The sequence below is a fragment of the Macaca nemestrina genome, chromosome 1, assembly GCF_043159975.1.
Source record: "Macaca nemestrina isolate mMacNem1 chromosome 1, mMacNem.hap1, whole genome shotgun sequence".
NCBI classification, from domain to species: domain Eukaryota; kingdom Metazoa; phylum Chordata; class Mammalia; order Primates; family Cercopithecidae; genus Macaca; species Macaca nemestrina.
In genome coordinates, this window is record NC_092125.1 from 198585005 (window position 1) to 198604644 (window position 19640).

Sequence of the window (19640 nt, forward strand, 5' to 3'; positions counted from 1 at the left end):
AGGTTCAAGCGATTCCCCTGCCTCAGTCTCCCCAGTAGCTGGGACTACAGGCATGCAACATCACCTCCAGCTAATTTTGTATTTTTTTTTTAGTGGAGATGGGGTTTCATCATGTTGGCCAGGCTGGTCTCGAACTCCTGACCTCAACTGATCTGCCCATCTCAGCTTCCCAAAGTGCTGGAATTACAGGTGTGAGCCACCGTGCCCAGCCCAGAAAGAGGCTTAATTGACTAATAGTTAAGCACAGCTGGGGAGGCCTCAGTAAACTTACAATTATGGCAGAATGGGAAGTTGGCATGTCTTACATGGCGGCAGGCAAGAGCACGAAGAGCACATGAAAACTACCATTTATAAAACCATGATAACTCATGAGAATTCACTCGTTGTCACAAGAACAACGTGGGGCGAACTGCCCCTATAATTCAATCACTTCCCTTTTGTAGAGACATGAGGACTACAGGTCACTCCCTTGAATGTGGGGATTACAATTCAAGATGAGATCTGGGTGAGGACACAGAGCCAAACCATATCAGGGACTATATAAACAACTGAATATTATTCAGCCTTAAAAATGAAGGTAGTTGGCTGGGCGTGGTGTGGTGGTTCATGCCTGTAATCCCAACACTTTGGAAGGCTGGGGTGGGCAGATCACCTGAGGTCAGGAGTTTGAGACCAGCCTGACCAATGTGGTGCAGTCCCGTCTCTACTAAAAATACAAAATTAGCCAGGGGTGGTGGCACACACCTGTAATTCCAGCTACTCAGGAGGCTGAGGCAGGAGAATCACTTAAACCTGGGAGGTGGAGGTTGCAGTGAGATGAGATCGCACCACCACACTCAGCCTGGGCAACAAGAGTGAAACTCTGTATCAAAAAAAAAAAAAAAAAAAAAAAAAAAAAAAAAAAAAAAAAAAAGAAGGAAAGAAAAAGAAGGTAATTGTGACTCATGTTACAACATGTGTCAGAATGTTCAACATGGTACCACAAGGTTCAACACGATGAACCTTGAGGATATACTAACATATCATTTTTACTTTAAAAATGAAGGTAATTCTGACACATGCTACAAAATGTATCAGAATATTCAACATGGTACAAGAAGGCTCAACATGGTACCACAAGGTACAACATGATGAACCTTGAGGATATACTAATGTACACACGGTTACTATCATAGTCAAACTCTTAGATGATAAAACTGGTTGCCAGGGGATGAAGAGGGGGTGATGAGGACTTATTGATCAATGGGTACAGAGTTTCAGTTTTGCAGGATGAAAAAGTTCCAGAGAACTGTTGCACAACAATGTGAACATACTTAACACTACTGAACTGCACACTTAAAAATGGTTTAGGTGGTAAATTTTATTTTATTTCTTTTTTTTTTTTTGAGATGGAGTCTTGCTCTGTCGCCCAGGCTGGAGTGCAGTGGCACGATCTCGGCTCACTGCAGGCTCCGCCTCTCGGGTTCACGCCATTCTCCTGCCTCAGCCTCCCGAGTAGCTGGGACTACAGGCGCCTGCCATCATGTCTGGCTAATTTTTTTGTTTTTTTTTTTTTTGAGGCGGAGTCTTCACTCTGTCGTCCAGGCTGGAGTGCAGTGGCACCATCTCGGCTCACTGCAAGCTCCGCCTCCCGGGTTCGCGCCATTCTCCTGCCTCAGCCTCCGGAGTAGCTGGGACTACAGGCGCCCGCCACCGCGCCCGGCTAATTTTTTGTATTTTAGTAGAGACGGGGTTTCACCGTGTTAGCCAGGATGGTCTCGATCTACTGACCTCGTGATCCGCCCGCCTCGGCCTCCCAAAGTGCAGGGATTACAGGCGTGAGCCACCGCGCCCGGCCAATTTTTTTGTATTTTTAATAGAGACGGGGTTTCACCATGTTAGCCAGGATGGTCTCGATCTCCTGACCTCCTGATCCACCCGCCTTGGCCTCCTAAAGTGCTGGGATTACAGGCATTGAGCCACTGCACCTGGCCCAGAATTTTATGTTTTTTAGCACAATTTAAAATAGTTATATATTTATATAATGAATTATCATGCATCGGTGACAAATAAGAGCCACATACAACAATGCAGTAAAATCTCTGAAATATGCAATGAGGGCCGGGCATGGTGGCTCACACTGGTAATCCCAGCATTTAGGAGGCCAAGGCAGATGGATCAAGTGTCCTGGTCAGGAGTTCGAGATCAGCCTTGCCAACATGCTGAAACCTCGTCTCTACTAAAAATATAAAAATTAGCCAAGCATGGTGGCGGGCGCCTGTAGTCCCAGCTACTCAGGATGCTGAGGCAGGAGAATCACTTGAACCCAGGTAGCTGAAATCGCGTCACTGCACTTCCAGCCTGGGTGACAGAGTGAGACTCTGGGGAAAAAAAAAAAAAAAAATGCAATAGGGAAAAAAAGCAAGTGGTAATACACAGCATGATTCAAAAACAATAACAAAGCTCAAAACCAAGCAAAACTACAAATATTCAATAATTTAAATGTGGTAAAGGAAAAGCAAGAAAATAAACATAAAATTCAGGATGATGGCTACCTTTTTGAAGAGGTGGCTACTTGTATGACATGGGGAAATTGGCATCAAGAGCATGAAAATATACATTTTAAAAAGCTAAGTGATTAAGGGTTTTCATAAAATACATCTTACATTATACGTATATTTTGTGTTTAATAATTTATAAAAAGTTTTCGAAGTATTCCGAGAAATTCTAGGGCAGTATATAACCAAGGAGTGAGAAAAACTTTCTTAAACAAGACTGAAAACCCAGATGTCATAAACGATACCAAAATGTTTAAGTGTCAAAAACATTTATTTAGCTCAAGATGACACAAAAAGGAAGTCAAATGAGGGAAATCAGAACTCCTGCTCCCATCAAAAGAACTTTACGTTACGCATTCTCAAAGTTAAAAATCCTGAATGAATAGTGATTGTCTATCATGTATACCTGAATCTTCTTTCAGATGTATGCTTCACTGCGCTTACTGTGACTCACCATAACAGCTATTATTAAAATACAAAATACAAAACAAGCTTACAACTTGCCATGAAGAAAAAGTAAACTTTTTTTAAAGGGCAAAAGATATTCATTCTTCAACAAATATTTATTACTAGACAATACAGAGAAAGCCAGTCTAAACGTTAAACTTACTAAAAACTGCTCAAATTCTAAAGGAGTTGAGAACACGCAAATTAAAGTTAAGGTTGTGATACTTTACATCCATCAGACTGGGAAATATTAAGAAGAGCTATAATATATACTAATGGATGGGGGAAGGTGTTCTTATACACTGCTGGCGGAAATGTGAGGTATTAAAGTGCTCTTTTACTTTTTAGAAACAAGATCTCTTTCTGTCACCAAGGCTGGAGTGCAGTGGCATAATCATAGTTCACTGTAGCCTCGAACTCCTGGGCTCAAGCAATTTTCCCACCTAAGTCTCTCAAGTAGCTGGGACTACAGGCATGCGTCCCCATGCCCAACTAATTTTTTCTGTATTTTTTGTAGAGATGGGGTTTCGCCATGTTGCCCAGGCTCATCTCGAACTCCTGGGCTCAAGCAATCCGCCCACCTCAGTCTCCCAAAATGGTGGGATTACAGCAAGCTTTTTTTTTTAAATCACAGAATTCTTATTCTTTGGAATCTAACCACGTATATAAAATGACCAATTTATAAAAACATACATTAAAGGACTTTTAATGTATCATTGTTCATTGTGGCAGAAAAAACCTTAAACAACACAAATGCCTAAAAACAAAGCAGAAAATGACTTATTGTGCATCAAAATCACAGAATAGAGAGCTGCTCCAGTTGAGGTGAAGGGGTTTTATGAAGTACTCAAGACAGAGAGAAGTGAGGTGGAGAAAAGTATGTATATGATCCTATTTTTGTTAAATAAGAAAAACTCAAAATCCTGACATATATATATTTGTGTATGTTTATGTATATAATGATTTTATGAGCACTGAAAAAACGTGGAAGGCTACCTACAAAGCTGTTGACAAGGGGTTATGAGAGGGGATAGGAACAACGATATGGGAAGGTGAGGCCAAGCCAACAGAAAAGCCAAAATGTTACTCTTAAAAAATCATATATGGACCAGGCATGGTGGCTAATGCTTGTAATCCCAGCACTTTGAGAGGCCGAGATGGGCAGATCAACTTGAGACCGGGAGCTTGAGACCAGCTTGACCAACATGGTGAAACCCCATCTCTATTAAAAATACAAAAAATTAGCCGGGCGTGGTGGCGCACCTGTAGTCCCAGCTATCCGGGAGACTGAAGAACAAGAATTGCTTGAGCCCAGGAGTAGGCGGCTACAGTGAGCTTAGATCGTACCACTGCACTCCAACCTGGGCAACAGAGCAAGACCCTGTCTCAAAAAAAAAAAAAAAAATCATGTATGGTAAGATTCATGCAATTTACATACAGGTATTACTGGAAATAGCTAATGCCATGAAGATCCAAATACAGACCTATAGGATAAAATTTTTAAAGTTATTTTATGGCTTAGAATATTTTATGCTGTGACAGCAGATTTTATTTTATAAAAATGGCTGCAACAGTATCTTCCATCCATGTGCTTTTCTATAATGTGACCTTCACCCTACCTCCTCCTATTAAGATGTGGGGTCTATAGCTTCTGAATCTGGGCAAGCTTGTGAATTGCTTGATGGAAGGGATGCCAAATAACTTTTGAAGCTAGGTCAGAAAAGATGATCCACCAGCATGGGCAACATAGCCAAGACCTATTTCTACAAAAAATATAAAAATCAGGCGAGTGCAGAGGTGCAGGCCTATAGTTCTAGCAACCTGGGCGGTTGAGGCAGGAGGATCACTTGAGCCCAGGAGTTCAAGGTCACAGTGAATTATGATCGTCACTATACTACAGCCTGGGTGACGGGATGAGAGCCTGTCTGGGTAAAAAAAATAATAATAATGTAACTTATGCCTTATTCACTGAATTATTATTTTGCTTGGATCCCTGAGCCACCATAAAAGAAGAGAGAAGACCTTAAGGCTGCCACACTATGAGGAAGGCAAGGTAACAGACTACGTACAGGTGCTCAAGTCAGCAGTCACAGTCTTTGAGTCCTCTTAGGCGAAGCACCAGACATGAGTGAACAAACTTTCAGATTATTCCAACATCAAGCCATTCAGTCAACTTCTGCCTCCAAATCTTCTCAGTCAAGACCAAAGACAATGTGGAGAAAAAAAAAAAAAATCCCCAGTATACCCTTTCTGAACACCTGAGCGATTGAATCCTTGAGCTTAATAAAAGTGTTTTTCACCATTAGGTTTGGGGTGGTTTGTTAAGTAGCACATACCAGCAATCAGAATGCAAATTCAGAATATATCTTACATAGTTTAGAAGGGACTGGAAAACTACATTAACTGACTTAAAAAGTGACACTAGTGATTAACAATGTCAAATTTCTAGAGTCTGCATAAAATTCACAAAATAACTATAACAAAATCAGTATTTTCTAAATCAATACTATTTAACATAAGGAGATTTTAAATATGTATATAATTTAATAAATGATTAATAGACATCTATTTCACCCACATGGCTATTAGTACATGTATTCTATATAACAAAATTCTATTTTTTTCTCTTATCTTTTAACTGGAAAATGGGTCAGAACCCTGTATTTGGAATCATCTTATATTCAAACATTTACGATACACTTTTACCACCCTCTTATCCTACTGATCAACCTAAACTAAAATTCACATAGAACTTATGTCTTCTTTTTAGTGTGAGAGTTTCCTTGACACCACAATTTTATTTATTTATTTATTTATTTATTATTTTATTTATCTATTTATTTTTTGAGACAGAGTCTTGCTCTGTTTCTCAGGATGTTAGAGTGCAGTGGCATAATCTCGGTTCACTGCAACCTCCGCTTCCAGGGTTCAAGTGATTCTCCTGCCTCAGCCTCCCAAATAGCTGGGAATACAGGCATCCGCCACCACACCCAGTGAATTTTTTGTATTTTTAGTAGCGACGGGGTTTCACCATGTTGGCCAGGCTGGTCTCGAACTCCTGACCTCAAGCAATCCACCCACCTCGACCTCCCAAAGTGCTGAGATTACAGGCGTGAGCCACTGCGCCCGACTGACACCACAATTTTATTGATAACAACGCTGAAATAGCTGTAAGTTACTGGCAAAAACAATAAACCTTTTACCAATACAGAGATAAAACAAAAATTAGTTTAGTTCAGTTTATTCATTTGAAAATTGTATACTAATCATTGATCAGTTTGTTTAATTCAAGAAGAACCTATACCTTTATTTAAGGAGAACTAAAAAATTACTGAGAACTGTGAGGTGTTTTTCAGTTAATGCCATCTCAATTCTCTACCCATGTTTATATCCCTAAAGAAGACTTTTAGGCTTTGATTTCAACATTTTCATAAAGAAAGTATTCCTTTACAATGTTTAAAGGATCCAAATAATACTTAGCAAAAGACCATGTAAACAAAAATTTTTAAGTAGTTTTTTTTAAAGACTCAAATTATCAGCTTTTTTATTTTTTGTTTGTTCCATTTAGAAAAATTTTAATTATATCAGTTCTTTTAAAAATTGAGCTGCACTGATAAGGCAAATACATTATAATTCGGACACAAACTGATGCTGATGCTCCACAAGCAGCCACAAAAACTTTAGTCATGGTTAATACACCTAAAACTATTTCTGAATTACTTTATAAATTACTCCACTATTTCGTCAAATAATAGCTATTCTTCAAAACCTGTGATTCAAGTGAACTAGGGTGAGGTACAGAAACAGTTAATGAAAGATTTGAAAGGAGGGGCTTTGTAGCTAGGTAAATCAGCATTCAAATCCTGATTCCATTACTTGAAAGTGAAATGATGTCTCTAAGCCTTAGTTTGCTCCTTAGTGAAATAGAAACAGTCACAGTACCCTTTTTCTAGAGGGTTGTTGCAGCAGACACTAGGTACACAATAACAATTCTCTTTTCCTTACTAAGAGAGCCTCAATTTTATTCTTGACAACAATGGGCTCAGCTGAAGGATTACTATTCCCAGCTTTCTTTGAAGGTAGGATGGCCAATGAGATATAAACCTAAGTACACAGGTATAGTTTCCAGGAAAGTTCTTTAAGAAGCTGATTCTGTTCAGAAGTGTGCCTTTTTGCTCTCCTTCCTCCCTACTCCAGGCTCAAGACACAGCAGCCATCCTAGAACACCAGGTTACACACACTAGGGATAAAATCCAGATAGCTGGAAGAGCTTTCTTGATAACCACAGAGCCATATTATCATCTGGGTTTCTTTTACATGAAAAATAAACTCCTTTTCTTTCCTCCTTCCTTTCCCAATCTCCTTCCCTCCCTCCTTCCCTTCCCTTCCTTTTATATTTTGAGACATGGTCTTTCTCTGCAGCCCAGCCTGGAGTGCAATGGCACCATCAGCTCACTGTAACCTCAAATTATTGGGCTCCATCAATCCTCCTGACTCAATCTCCCAAGCAGCTGGGACTACAGGCATGCACCGCCACATCCAACTAATTTATGTATTTTTTGTAGAGACAGGGTCTTGCTATGTGCCCAGGCTGGTTTTGAACTCCTGGGCTCATGCAATCCTCTTGCTTCAGCCTCCCAAAGTACTGGATTTACAGGTGTGAGCCACCATGCCCGGCCAAGAAATAAAGTTCTATTGTGTTTCTATTATATATAGTTAAACCTAATATCCTAATTAACATAATTATTATTAGAATTTTTAAAGGGTGGGGCATGGTGACTCATGCCTGTAATCCTAGCAGTTTGGCAGGCAGTGGAAGGAGGACTGCTTGAGCCCAGGAGTTCGAAGCCAGCCTCAGCAACATAGCAAGACTCTGCCTCAATTAAACCAGAAAAAGGGAGAATTTTAAAAAGATAATACACATAAACTTTTCCACAAGTAAACTAGTATACTGAAAGTAGTCAAAATAATAATAATTTTTAGAATCCAAATAACTGTACTTCATGAACAAATCAGCAATGCTCTTACTTTTCCCCTGAAACTGTCAAGTCTGTTATGTTCAATAAACTTACTCTATCAATAAGAAAAGTAACCACTGCTGTGTGACCAGTTGGTTATCTTAGAGTCATTTAATGAATAAAAATCCTTGACTTAAGGAAGCTGTCCGAATACATTAAATAAAAACAATCTCCCTATTCTATTTCAACTTAAAACTTCACATAAACTAGTAATGGTTGAGGGAACATGAGTTAAAATCATCTACAGAATCAGTCATTTCCTCTAACACATCATGTATCTTTAAAAATCCACATCACAAATTCTCCTGACACAGTAGAACAAACTTGGAGAACTGCACCTTCTCTTCTCACCTGTATAAAATGTTGAAGTCTTCTTTCTTTTAAATCCTTTTCAATGAAGATAATATATCTTTGGAAAGTCACTTCTGATTTTTCATGTTTAAACTAGATTTCTCAATGTCTTCACAAATGGGTTTAGCCTCTGCTAGTTTTTGTGTGTCAATAATTAGTAAATACTATATTTTGCTGACAGTGATAGGATCATATCACAATAGGGCAGAATTTGATCTACCAAACAAATATTTGAGGTCCCATATCCTGGTGGTCTTGGGCAATGAAGACGGTACATCCAGCAGGGTAGGTCTGGTAGGTCTAGTGCCACACCAGACATTTTGAGGCACTTCCCGGAGATACAGTTAATGTTCTTTTCTAGATATGAATCCCAAGACAAAATGGGAGGGCTAGGATGATCATCTTTGGTATCAGAGCCTTCCTGAATATCATCTATGTAGCTGTCTGCCCTTATCTCTCCTGGATAGGGGTCTATGTTCCTGAATCCCCCTCAGAGAGAGAGGCCAGTATTCCTTCCAAGCTAGTCATTTCTCTGCCTCCAGGGCTTTCAATATCCTTTTAATTTAAACTACCAGAAAAAGGGAGATAAACGGTAACCTTTATTGCACCATTTGCAACTAACATTTGGTGTAAAACCTTCTACTTGGCTGGTGTGGTGGCTCACTCCTGAAATCCCAGCACTTTGGGAGGCCGAGGCAGGAGGATTGTTTGAGGCCAGGTGTTCAAGACCTGATTAGAAAACATAATAAGACCTAATCTCTACAAAAAAAAAAATAAATAAAAATTTAAAAATTAGCCAGGCACAGTGATCACACCTATAGTTCCACCTACTCAGATGCTGAGATGGGAGGATCACTTGACCCCAGGAGTTCAAGGTTGTAGTGAGCTATGATCATGCCACTGCACTCCAGCCTAGGCAACTGCAAGACCCTGTCTCTAAAATAAAAAATAAAATAAAGAATAAAACATTCTGCTTGTAAATCTACAGCCTAATAATGTTTAAGGAAGGACAGCAGAGAAACACCATGCACCAGAAACATAAACCCCAAATGTTGGGTGTAGAACTCCAAGTACAGTAGCCTGGCTCTAGGTTTAATACAGATTCCTATTGCCTCTTTAAGATTGTTATTACTGCAACAAGTTTAACAATGCATCAGATTAAAACCTTCATTAGAAAGCTATTTGATTCATTTCTAATACCAATATACACACTTGAGCAAAGGCATATCATCCATAATAGGTATTCAAACACTATTTGGCAAAAGTGAGTAGTGACAGAGGGATGCCTTCTGAGAGGTATGTTTTACTATCTGGCCTGGTTTCCCTGACCACAGATAATTGGTTCAAAGATGAACATGAGAATCAAGCTGGCCCAATCATAATCTTTCTCCAAACAACTTGAAATTTAGAATGGATATACAGAAAAACTAAAAATTGTGGGAATGTAACTGCTTTCTGGCAGCACTTGAAGAGAACAGACATGATCTCCTTTTGCTGAGTACCCCGGAGGAAATTCATTTTATCTCATATTTTATGAAATATCCTAGTATATATCTAAAATGTTTCTTCTGGATAAGCTAGCTAAATTCTATTTTTGATTTATTAAAACAAAAAAGACACACAATAACTAAAACCACTGAAGACCAGGAGACATAGTTGCCTCTCTATATCAAATAACATAAAGTCAGACGATAGTCTAAAAATATTATCATTCTAAAATATTAACAAACTAATTACAAACAGAAAGAAAGTACTCACAGATCCTACTGGTAGATGTAAATTTTTTTTTAAAAAAAGTACATTCCCTTAAGAACTCTAGTTGACAAAATTTATCTTTCACAAAAAGCACAAAAATATCCTTTGATAATTAATCAATTCTATTCTTGGAATTTATTCTACAGAATGCTTCAACAAGTATACAAAGATATGTCTGGGAATACATATTCAATGTTCTTAATAATAATGCAAAATTGAAAATACATTACACATGTATAAAAGAGGCTAGTTAAATTACAGTACAGCAGGTCCTCTAATAACATTTCATTCAATGTTATTTTGCTGTAGCACTGAAGAGAGAAACAAAGGCTGGGCGCTGTGGCTGACACCTGTAATCCCAGGACTTTGCCAGGTCGAGGCAGGTGGATTACTTGAGGTCAGGAGTTCAAGAACAGCCTGGCCAACATGGTAAAACCCCATCTCTACCAAAACTACAAAAAGTTAGCTAGGTGTGGTGGCATGTGCCTACAGTCCCAGCGACTTAGGAGGCTGACACAGGAGAATCGCTTGAACCTGTGAGGCAGAGGTTGCAGTGAGCCTAGATCATGCTACTTCACTCAAGCCTGGGTGACAAAGCAAGGCTCCATCTCAAAAAAAGAGAGAAAAAAAATGACTCCAAGCCAGGGCTATTGTTTATGTGGAGTTTTGTATATTCTCTCCATGCCTGCATGAGTCTTCTCCAGATGTTCTAGATTCCCCCCACATCCCAAAGATGTACACATTAGGTTAATTAATGTGTCTAAATTGTCCCAGTCTGAGTGAGCATGGGTGTGTGTGTGTGAATGCACGCTGTGATGGGATGGCATCCTGTCCAGGACTGGCTCCTGCCTTGTGCCCTGAGGCTGCCAGGATAGGCTTCGGCCACCCATGACTCTGAATTGGAATAAGGGGATTGGAAAATGAACGAATGAATACAAATTATTATAATAACAAAAAGTCATAAAACATATAATCAACACAGAAATGTACAATAAATGATTTACTCAGTAAGCCCATCGTGTTTATTGTTTGTTTCTGAACTACATGGTGGTAGGAGGTGCTCTTTACAATGTTTGCTTTGCAAACACTTATTCCTTAAGTTAACCAACCACCACTACAAGCACCATCATTCACTAATTCACCAACAACTGGGTAAATAATTATCTTATTCATTTTTATTAATCTTTCTTGTATGTATATATAGCTCATATTTATTTCAATGTTTAATATTAGAAGTGTTTTAAATCTTTATTTAGAAGTTTGATGGTGTTTTTGTGACTAAAAATATGCCACAGAAACTTAACTCTTATTTATATCAATTTAAGCTTATAGTAAAATTGGTTTCATTATATGTCATTTCACCTAAAGTCACAATTTCCAAGAACCTATCAACAACATTTAGTGAGGACTTATTATACAGCCATACAATAAAATACTGAGTAGCCATTAAAAAGGGTGCAACAGGTCTACATCCACTGACACAGAAAGATGTCTATGCAGTTGAAAAAAAAGCAAGAACAGTATTCATGATTCCTACACACATATATAAATCTCCATACACCATGTATAGATATATACACTCATAGAAAAAAGTCTGGAAAGATATATATGTTAAACTTTTAAAACTGGTTATCTTTGGAGAATGGTAATGACAAAGGCTTTTACTTTCTATTTTATTCATTTCTGTATTGTAAAATTGAATGTATTACTTTTATAATCATAAAAAACAAATTATTTCTAAAACTACAATAACACAAAAAGAATTTTAAAAGAAAATAAAATACCTTAAACCAAGTAGAAATCTTTAATAGTGATAAGTATAATCTTCCATATAGACACAAGGTATGGCTATATTTTAACATCATAATTATGAGAATAAACTATTTATTGAAAAAAACAGTAAGATTCTTACAATTCATATTAACCTGCTAAAACAACAGTATGCGATGAGATCTAGACTAAATCAGTTTGAAACATCACATAAATCAGCCCTAACTAAAAACTATAATAGTTAAATACCATATCTAGATTAACATTCATTTTCTATCTAAAGACATGTTTGCTTTTCTCAAATGGTACTTACAGTTCTCTACAATTTCATCAAAAACTGCACCACTTTTCTGTTCAAACTGGAAAAGCAAAAAAGGAAAGAGAAAAGTAATATTACCATGATATCTTCTATCATACGTTCTTTTGGTATCCCTTCCTATTCCCCAAGGAGCTGTAATTTTCAACCCAAATTACATAAGTGCACAATATAAACAAAAACATTGCCAAATAGAGTAAAATAAAATTTAGGATGAACCAAAGTAGTTCTTAGACCAAAGCCCCAAACCAAAAACTAAGAGATAAATCACATCCTCTCACTATAAACAACTTTTTTTTTAATCATTCATGTCACAAAAAAGAGATGATCATATATACTTTCAATAACAATAAACACAGCTAACACTTCATAAGAACTTACTAACACTGAGAACTATGTAAAACTTTCCGTCAAAACTGAACAGAAAAAGTAACAAATTTTGCTCTTAAGCTAAAGCCAGAAACATGCTGCTCTTAAATTTAAAGTGACGCCTGTTACAGGGATGGTTCCTACTAAGTATGTTAGTGCCTAAGACAGAAGTAGAGCCATGTCGGAGGTAATTTCAGATCTTAAAACACACAGGGAAAAGAAAGCAAAGCACCGGTAACTCCACCAAAGAACTAAAGAAAATGGCACACTTCACTTTGAGTATTTGAAGGCCTCCTTACTTTGGAGGTTCCTGCTTCCCTGCCTGTTACTTACCAATGAGGCAAGAACACAAGAAATGCTGCTTCTTGATAAACCTTGCCTACTGTAAGAAGCCAGAATCAGCCACCCCATTCAAAGGAGAGACTTTTAAGGAAAAAAGAACTACCTAGCTACCTATATAACTGTAGAGGAAACACAACAGCTGGCTATAGTAATCAGTAGTATCTGATATTCATAAATATGAGCAGAAAATAAAAGATCCCAGGTTTCTAAAAGAAAACTATGTGAAAGAGAAAGTTCAAGGTAAACAAACAGAACCACCACTCCAGAAGGAAACAAGAAACTTATAAAAAAGCAACTTCTTCGCTGGGCCCAGTGGCTCACGCCTGTGATCCCAGCACTTTGAAAGGCTGAGGTGGGCGGATCACAAGGTCAGGAGATGGAGACCATCCTGGCCAACATGGTGAAATCTCGTCTCTAGACAAAAAGTTGGAAAAGATAATTTATGTGACTCATTGAGGATTGAAGCACTAAGTCTAACAGCAATGTCAAAGGTACCCCCAAAGAAGAAAATAATGGTGAAGGGGAATAACAGAAGAAAATTTCCCTGAACTAAGGATATAAATACCATATCTGAGATTGAACAGGCCCACTAAATAGCAAAGAAATAACGAAAAAAAAAGATGCATCCTGGTAAAATACATCAGAATTCCAAAAGAAAACAAAAGGAGCAATTTTTTTAAATGATAGTGCAGGTAATTTATAAACACATTTAACTTGAAATTCAACTATGTAAACATTGGAAAGGAAAGGAAAGCAAATAGTGAAGGCCACTCCAACTACCATTCCAGTCAATGAGCTATGCTCTAGAATGAAAGGGAAATGGGAAATGAAAAATTTCACTCTGGGCTGGGCGCAGTGGCTCAGCACTTTGGAACGCAGAGACGGGTGGATCACCAGGTCAGGAGATCAAGACCATCCTGGCTAACATGGTGAAACCCCATCTCTACTAAAAATACACAAAAATTAGCCAGGCGTGGTGGTGGGCGCCTGTAGTCCCAGCTACTCAGGAGGCTGAGCCAGAATGACGTGAACCCAGGAGGCAGAGTTTGCAGTGGGCCAAGATCACGCCACTGCACTCCAGCCTGGGCGACAGAGCAAGACTCCGCCTCAAAAAACAAAAAAGAAAGAAAAATGTCACTCTGTAAGCCAAAGAATGAAAGCATCCACTTACACTGAGAGGAATCCTATTGTTTAATAACACTGTTTTTTAACAATACTATCCCAAGGTCCGATGCTATTATTCCTTCTCATTTTATAAAATATTTCTCATGATTCTCTATCCCCCTAGAGCTACTGCTCATTTTTCTCTTCCCCTTGACGGCAAAACTCTTCAAAAGAGTTGTCTAGCCGGGTGCGGTGGCTCACGCCGGTAATCCCAGCACTTTGGGAGGCCAAGGCATGTGGATCACCTGAGGTCAGGAGTTCAAGACCAGCCTGGCCAATATGGTGAACCTCCGTCTCTACTAAAGATACAAAAAAATTAGCCAGGCGTGGTGGCACACACCTGTAATCCCAACTACTTGAGAGGCTGAGGCAGGAGAATCGCTTGAACCCGGGAGGCAGAGGTTACAGTGAGCCAAGATTGCGCCATTGCACTCCAGCCTGGGCAACAGGGCAAGACTCCGTCTCAAAAAAAAAAAAAAGTTGTCTATACATGCTGCCTATGACACCTGTCTCTTGAACCCACTTCAGTAAGGCTTTTGCCTGTATTATTTCTACTGAAACTTTTCTTGTCAAGGTCATAAGGGACCTCCACACTGCTAAACCCAATGATCTATTCTGACTCCTAAAGGAAAAAAGAGAACTAGAATATGACAACCACTTAAGGTGAAAAAATCTGGATCACAATCACTACTTCACATCAACATTAATCCCAAATAAGTTAAAAATAAATTGAAAAAAACAAAAGCCCTAGAAGATAGAAAAGTATTTTAATCAGAAAAATAAATCTTCATGAAAAAGATTTCAAAGTTTGACTATATTTTTTAAAAACTGTTTGGAAAAGCTTAAAGGTAACCTAAGTGAAAAAGTTGTAGTAGTAGTATAACAATGGTTAATATTCTATGAATAAAGCAATCTTGGACTCAATTAAACAGTACTATCCCAATAGAAAGTGATCAAAGAACATAAGCACTAAACATTCAATCTTACCCAAAATCAAAATTGAGATACCATTTTCTCTCAGACTGGTAAAGGTACAAAATGAAGAGAGACATAGAAATGTCCCTGTTTTTAAAAAACCCAATAGTATATCTTGGACAATTATCTTCACACAGAGATCTACTTCATTCTTTCCGGTGGCTGCACAGTCTCATATTATACTGATGAACATTTAAGGTTACCTCCTGCCTTTTTTTTTGCAAATATAATATTGCAGTTGTCATCTGTATACATACACTATGGCTTAGGTATGTGAGTATATCTGTAGGATCAATTCCTAGAAGTGGGATCACTAGGTTAAAAAAGCACAAGTATTTAATTCCTCCCAAAGAAGCTTCATGAGTAGCTGGGATTACAGGAACACACCACCATGCCCAGTTTATGACTCTTTTTTTCCAAGTACTTTACATGACTTAATCCAATTTAATCTCCCCAAAATCTCATAAGGCATAAGGTAGGTACTGTTAACACCTCTATTTTATAGGTGAAGAAATGGAGGTACTGAGAGGTTAAGGGGAAGGACACACACACACACACACACACACACACACACACACAGAGCTCTGAAAGTCTCCCAAGAAAAATGTCCAAACTTCTGTGGATATATAAGACTCTCCAAAATCTAGTCCTAACTTCCTCTATAGCTTTATCTTTTCCTGCCTTCATGTTCCCATTACATCCTCATGCTGTAAGCAAATGCTCCAGCTATTATAAATGACCTATAGCTATTCACCTAACCTTTCAGGCAGTTTCAAGCATCTGGACCATCGTGCACAGTGCTTAAGCTTTTCCAGTCTTAATTCAATAGTAAACATATACTCAGCTTCTGAGACGGAGCTAAAGCTGCAACTCCTCTATTGGTACCATAATCTCACACACAACCCACACACACCCAACTTTCCGAACAAAGTAGAATTCACAGCTCTTTCCTAGTGCTACTATGACCAATGCGACTATGTAACAACTATAATAACTTTACTCCTAAGTTGGGAATGCTATAAGGAATCAAGTACCCATACAGGTTTCTAAAGCTGTATGAGGACATATCCCATTCTTTTTGTAGACTAACCTGCTGACAGATAACAGCGGTTATACAAACCTTGAGTTTTAATCCAACTTTGGAGACTAAACACAAAATCAATAAAAAGGAACACTTTATATAAAGAGCTTTAGAATAATATTAAAAATTAAAAACAAAAAACAATCTAGTTAGTTTCTTTCAATAGAACCTAAATGAAATTAAGATTCTATAAAGGATTAGAAATCCTACACTTCTCAAAGCCAGAGCAGGCAAAACTGCACCCTGAAGAAAAAAACAAAAGATTATTTTTCTCCTATAACAGTCTCACAACACAGAACATTTCAGTGACCAGATATGTGGGACTTTTTCGTCACACACCAAATATCTAGTAGACACCAACTGTGTGTCCTATAATTCACTTCAATTCTGACACTATCTATCTAGAATTAAGAGTCAGATCCCACAGGCTGAAGGCTCAGTCCAACAAGACTGCCTCCCACTTCAGATACCAATCACAAGCCCCAGGTTGTGACTTGACCTTGTAACTGGCCAGCTATATAACTTGTGGTGCCCACAACCCCCACCTCAGGTTCAATTAATTTGCTAAAGCAGCTCATGGAACTCAGGGGAACACATTTACTGGTTTATCATAAAGGATACAGGTGAACAACCTGATGAAAGAGATGCATAGGATGATATATGCTGAGGAGAGTCATGGAGCTCCCACGTCTTCTCTGGGCATGTCACTTTCCCAGCTCCTCTACGTGGTTCAGCAATCCAGAAGTTATCTGAACCTTGCCTTTGGGATTTTTTTTTTTTTTTTTTTTTTTTGAGACGGAGTCTCGCTCTGTCGCCCAGGCTGGAGTGCAGTGGCCGGATCTCAGCTCACTGCAAGCTCCGCCTCCCGGATTTACGCCATTCTCCTGCCTCAGCCTCCTGAGTGGCTGGGACTACAGGCGCCCGCCACCTCACCCGGCTCGTTTTTTTTTTTTTTTTTTTGTATTTTTTAGTAGAGACGGGGTTTCACCGCGTTAGCCAGGATGGTCTTGATCTCCTGACCTCGTGATCTGCCCGCCTCGGCCTCCCAAAGTGCTGGGATTACAGGCTTGAGCCACCGCCCGGCCTGCCTTTGGGATTTTTATGGAGGCTTCATTATGTAGCCATGATTGAGTAAATCATTGGCACTGCTGCTCAACTCGATATTTAGCCCTCTAGTCATGTCTTGGTCTTTTTGGTGACCAGCCCCATGCTGAAGCTATGGAAGTGCCTGGCCCTAAGCCCAAGTCCAGTAGTACACAAGACATATTTATCACTCCAGAGATTCCAACAGTTTTAGGAGCTGTGTGCCAGGAACCTGGGGCAGAGACCATATACACAGTATCACACCAGCCTAAAGAGATTTTTATTTGTTCTGTATTGTAGTAGTCTAGCACCTATAACACTGCCTAAAATATAACAAAAACTCAATCTTTGCTGAATAATAGAATCACTTATATTAGTTAACAAGTAGTTTGAAACTTGTTTACTTAAAAAATCTTAACCATAGTGTACTTTAAATTTTCCAAAACTCCCAAGGAGTCCACTGAAGTTTCAAATCATTTGCATACTTTCAACAGACCACTCCAAATCAAATGTCCAATCCTATTCCTATTCCTTCAACCCCCACAATGAGTAAAGTTAGTCTTTCCCTGTTGCTACTCTGATTTAGATGTCCCTTAGTTTTTCAAATGAATTAATCCTGATGACTTTTACAATCATTTTTCTCAAGTTTCTCAATGTGAGAAATTTGTTACGGAAACATTTTTGAGACGGGTCTTGCTTTGTTGCCCAGGCTGGAATGCAGTAACGTGATCACAGCTCACTGCAGTCTCAAACTCCTGAGCTCAAGGGATCCTCCCACCTCAACTCCTAAGTAACTGGAACTAGGTGTGCACAACCACGCCCAGCTAATTTTTAAAAATTTTCTGTAGAGACTGGGTATTGCTATACTGCCCAAGCTGGTCTGGAACTCCTGGCCTCAGGGGATCTTCCCACCTCAGCCTCCCAAAGCGCTGGGAAGGCAAGCATGACCCACCACACCCAGCGATATTATATTTTTTATACAGGCAGCTACCATGCAGAAATATAAAAACGACTATGCAAGCTGAAACCATGCAAAGCAATCTTAAAGATCAAAGTGAAAAATTAAAATTGCTCCATCATCTTTTATTGTCAAAACACTTGAAACGTTAAAAACTCTGCCAGTTTGGCCAGGCACGGTGGCTCATGCCTGTAATTCCAGCACTTTGGGAGGCTGAGGCGGGCTGATCACCTGAGGTCCAGAGTTCGAGACCAGCCTGACCAACACGGAGAAACCCTGTCTCTACTAAAAATACAAAATTAGCTGGCCATGGTGACGCATGTCTATAATCCCAGCTACTCAGGAGGCAGGAGAATCACTTACTTGAACCCAGGAGGCGGAGGTTGTGGTGAGCCAAAATCATGCCACTGTACTCTAGCCTGGGCAACAAGAGAAAACTCCGTCTCAAAAAAAAAAAAAAAAAAAAAAAAACTCTGTCAGTTTAAACGTGTAGGGAAATGAAATATATTGTATAACTAATATTTGCTTACTATGTTATAATTTAAAATGTGAAAATCAAAGCGTTTTATTTATTTGTAAAAAATCTACCAGGAGTATGGCTGGGCACGGTGGTACACACCTGCAATCCCAGCACTTTGGTATGCCAAGGCAGGCGGATGACTTGAGGTCAGGAGTTCAAGACCGACCAGGCCAACATGGTACAAACCCATCTCTACTAAAAATACAAAAATTAGACAAGTGGCGCGTGCCTGTAATCCCAGCTACTTGGGAGGCTGAGGCAGAAGAATCACTTGAACCTGGGAGACGGAGGCTGCAGTGAGCCGAGATTATGCCACTGCACTCCAGCCTGGGTGACAGAGAGAGACTTCCCCTCAAATTAAAAACAAAAAAAAACCCTACTAGGAGTGGACAGTGCCTGCCTTTGTCTTTTCCTCATGTAACTTGTGATACAGAATAAGAACTTTTCCATGCCTTAACAAATTGTCAGTCGGGCACAGTGGCTCACACCTATAATTCCAGCATTTTGGGAGGCCAAGGTGGGTGGATCACCTGAGGTCAGGAGTTCAAGACTAGCCTGGCCAACATGGTGAAACCCTGTCTCTACTAAAAATACAAAACTTAGCCGGGCATGGTGGCACATGCCTGTAGTCACAGCTACTCGGGAGGCTGAGGCAGGAGAATCACTTGAACCCGGGAGGCAGAGGTTGCAGTGCGCCAAGGTTGCGTGACTGCACTCCAGCCTGGGCAATAGAGTGAGACACCATCTCAAAAAAAAAAAAAAAAAATTGCCATAATCCCTTCTAAGTTTGAATTGGCTTCCAAAATTATACCCTTTGCTCTTTCAATCTTGTATCTCAACGAGTTGTGTCACTGTGAAATTTCTACCAGTATCACTTCTACTATGACATTTGTCTTTTTTGTTACAACATTTTACTCATTTATGTTTGTAAATTTGCCTTCACTAAATTCTTCA

The 19640-nt window shown here is 39.2% G+C and overlaps 1 protein-coding gene across 7 annotated transcripts in view; it reads right to left on the reverse strand.

Annotated features, from left to right (window-relative positions):
• Positions 1-19640, reverse strand: part of LOC105494697 (zinc finger MYM-type containing 4) — a 160181-nt gene that overhangs the window by 88991 nt on the left and 51550 nt on the right. For all 7 annotated transcript variants that reach the window (XM_011763385.3, XM_024796883.2, XM_011763386.3 and 4 more), the window contains one exon: positions 12192-12237. In XM_011763385.3, the coding sequence (XP_011761687.2) occupies positions 12192-12237 (46 nt within the window). The remainder of the gene's footprint in view (positions 1-12191; positions 12238-19640) is intronic.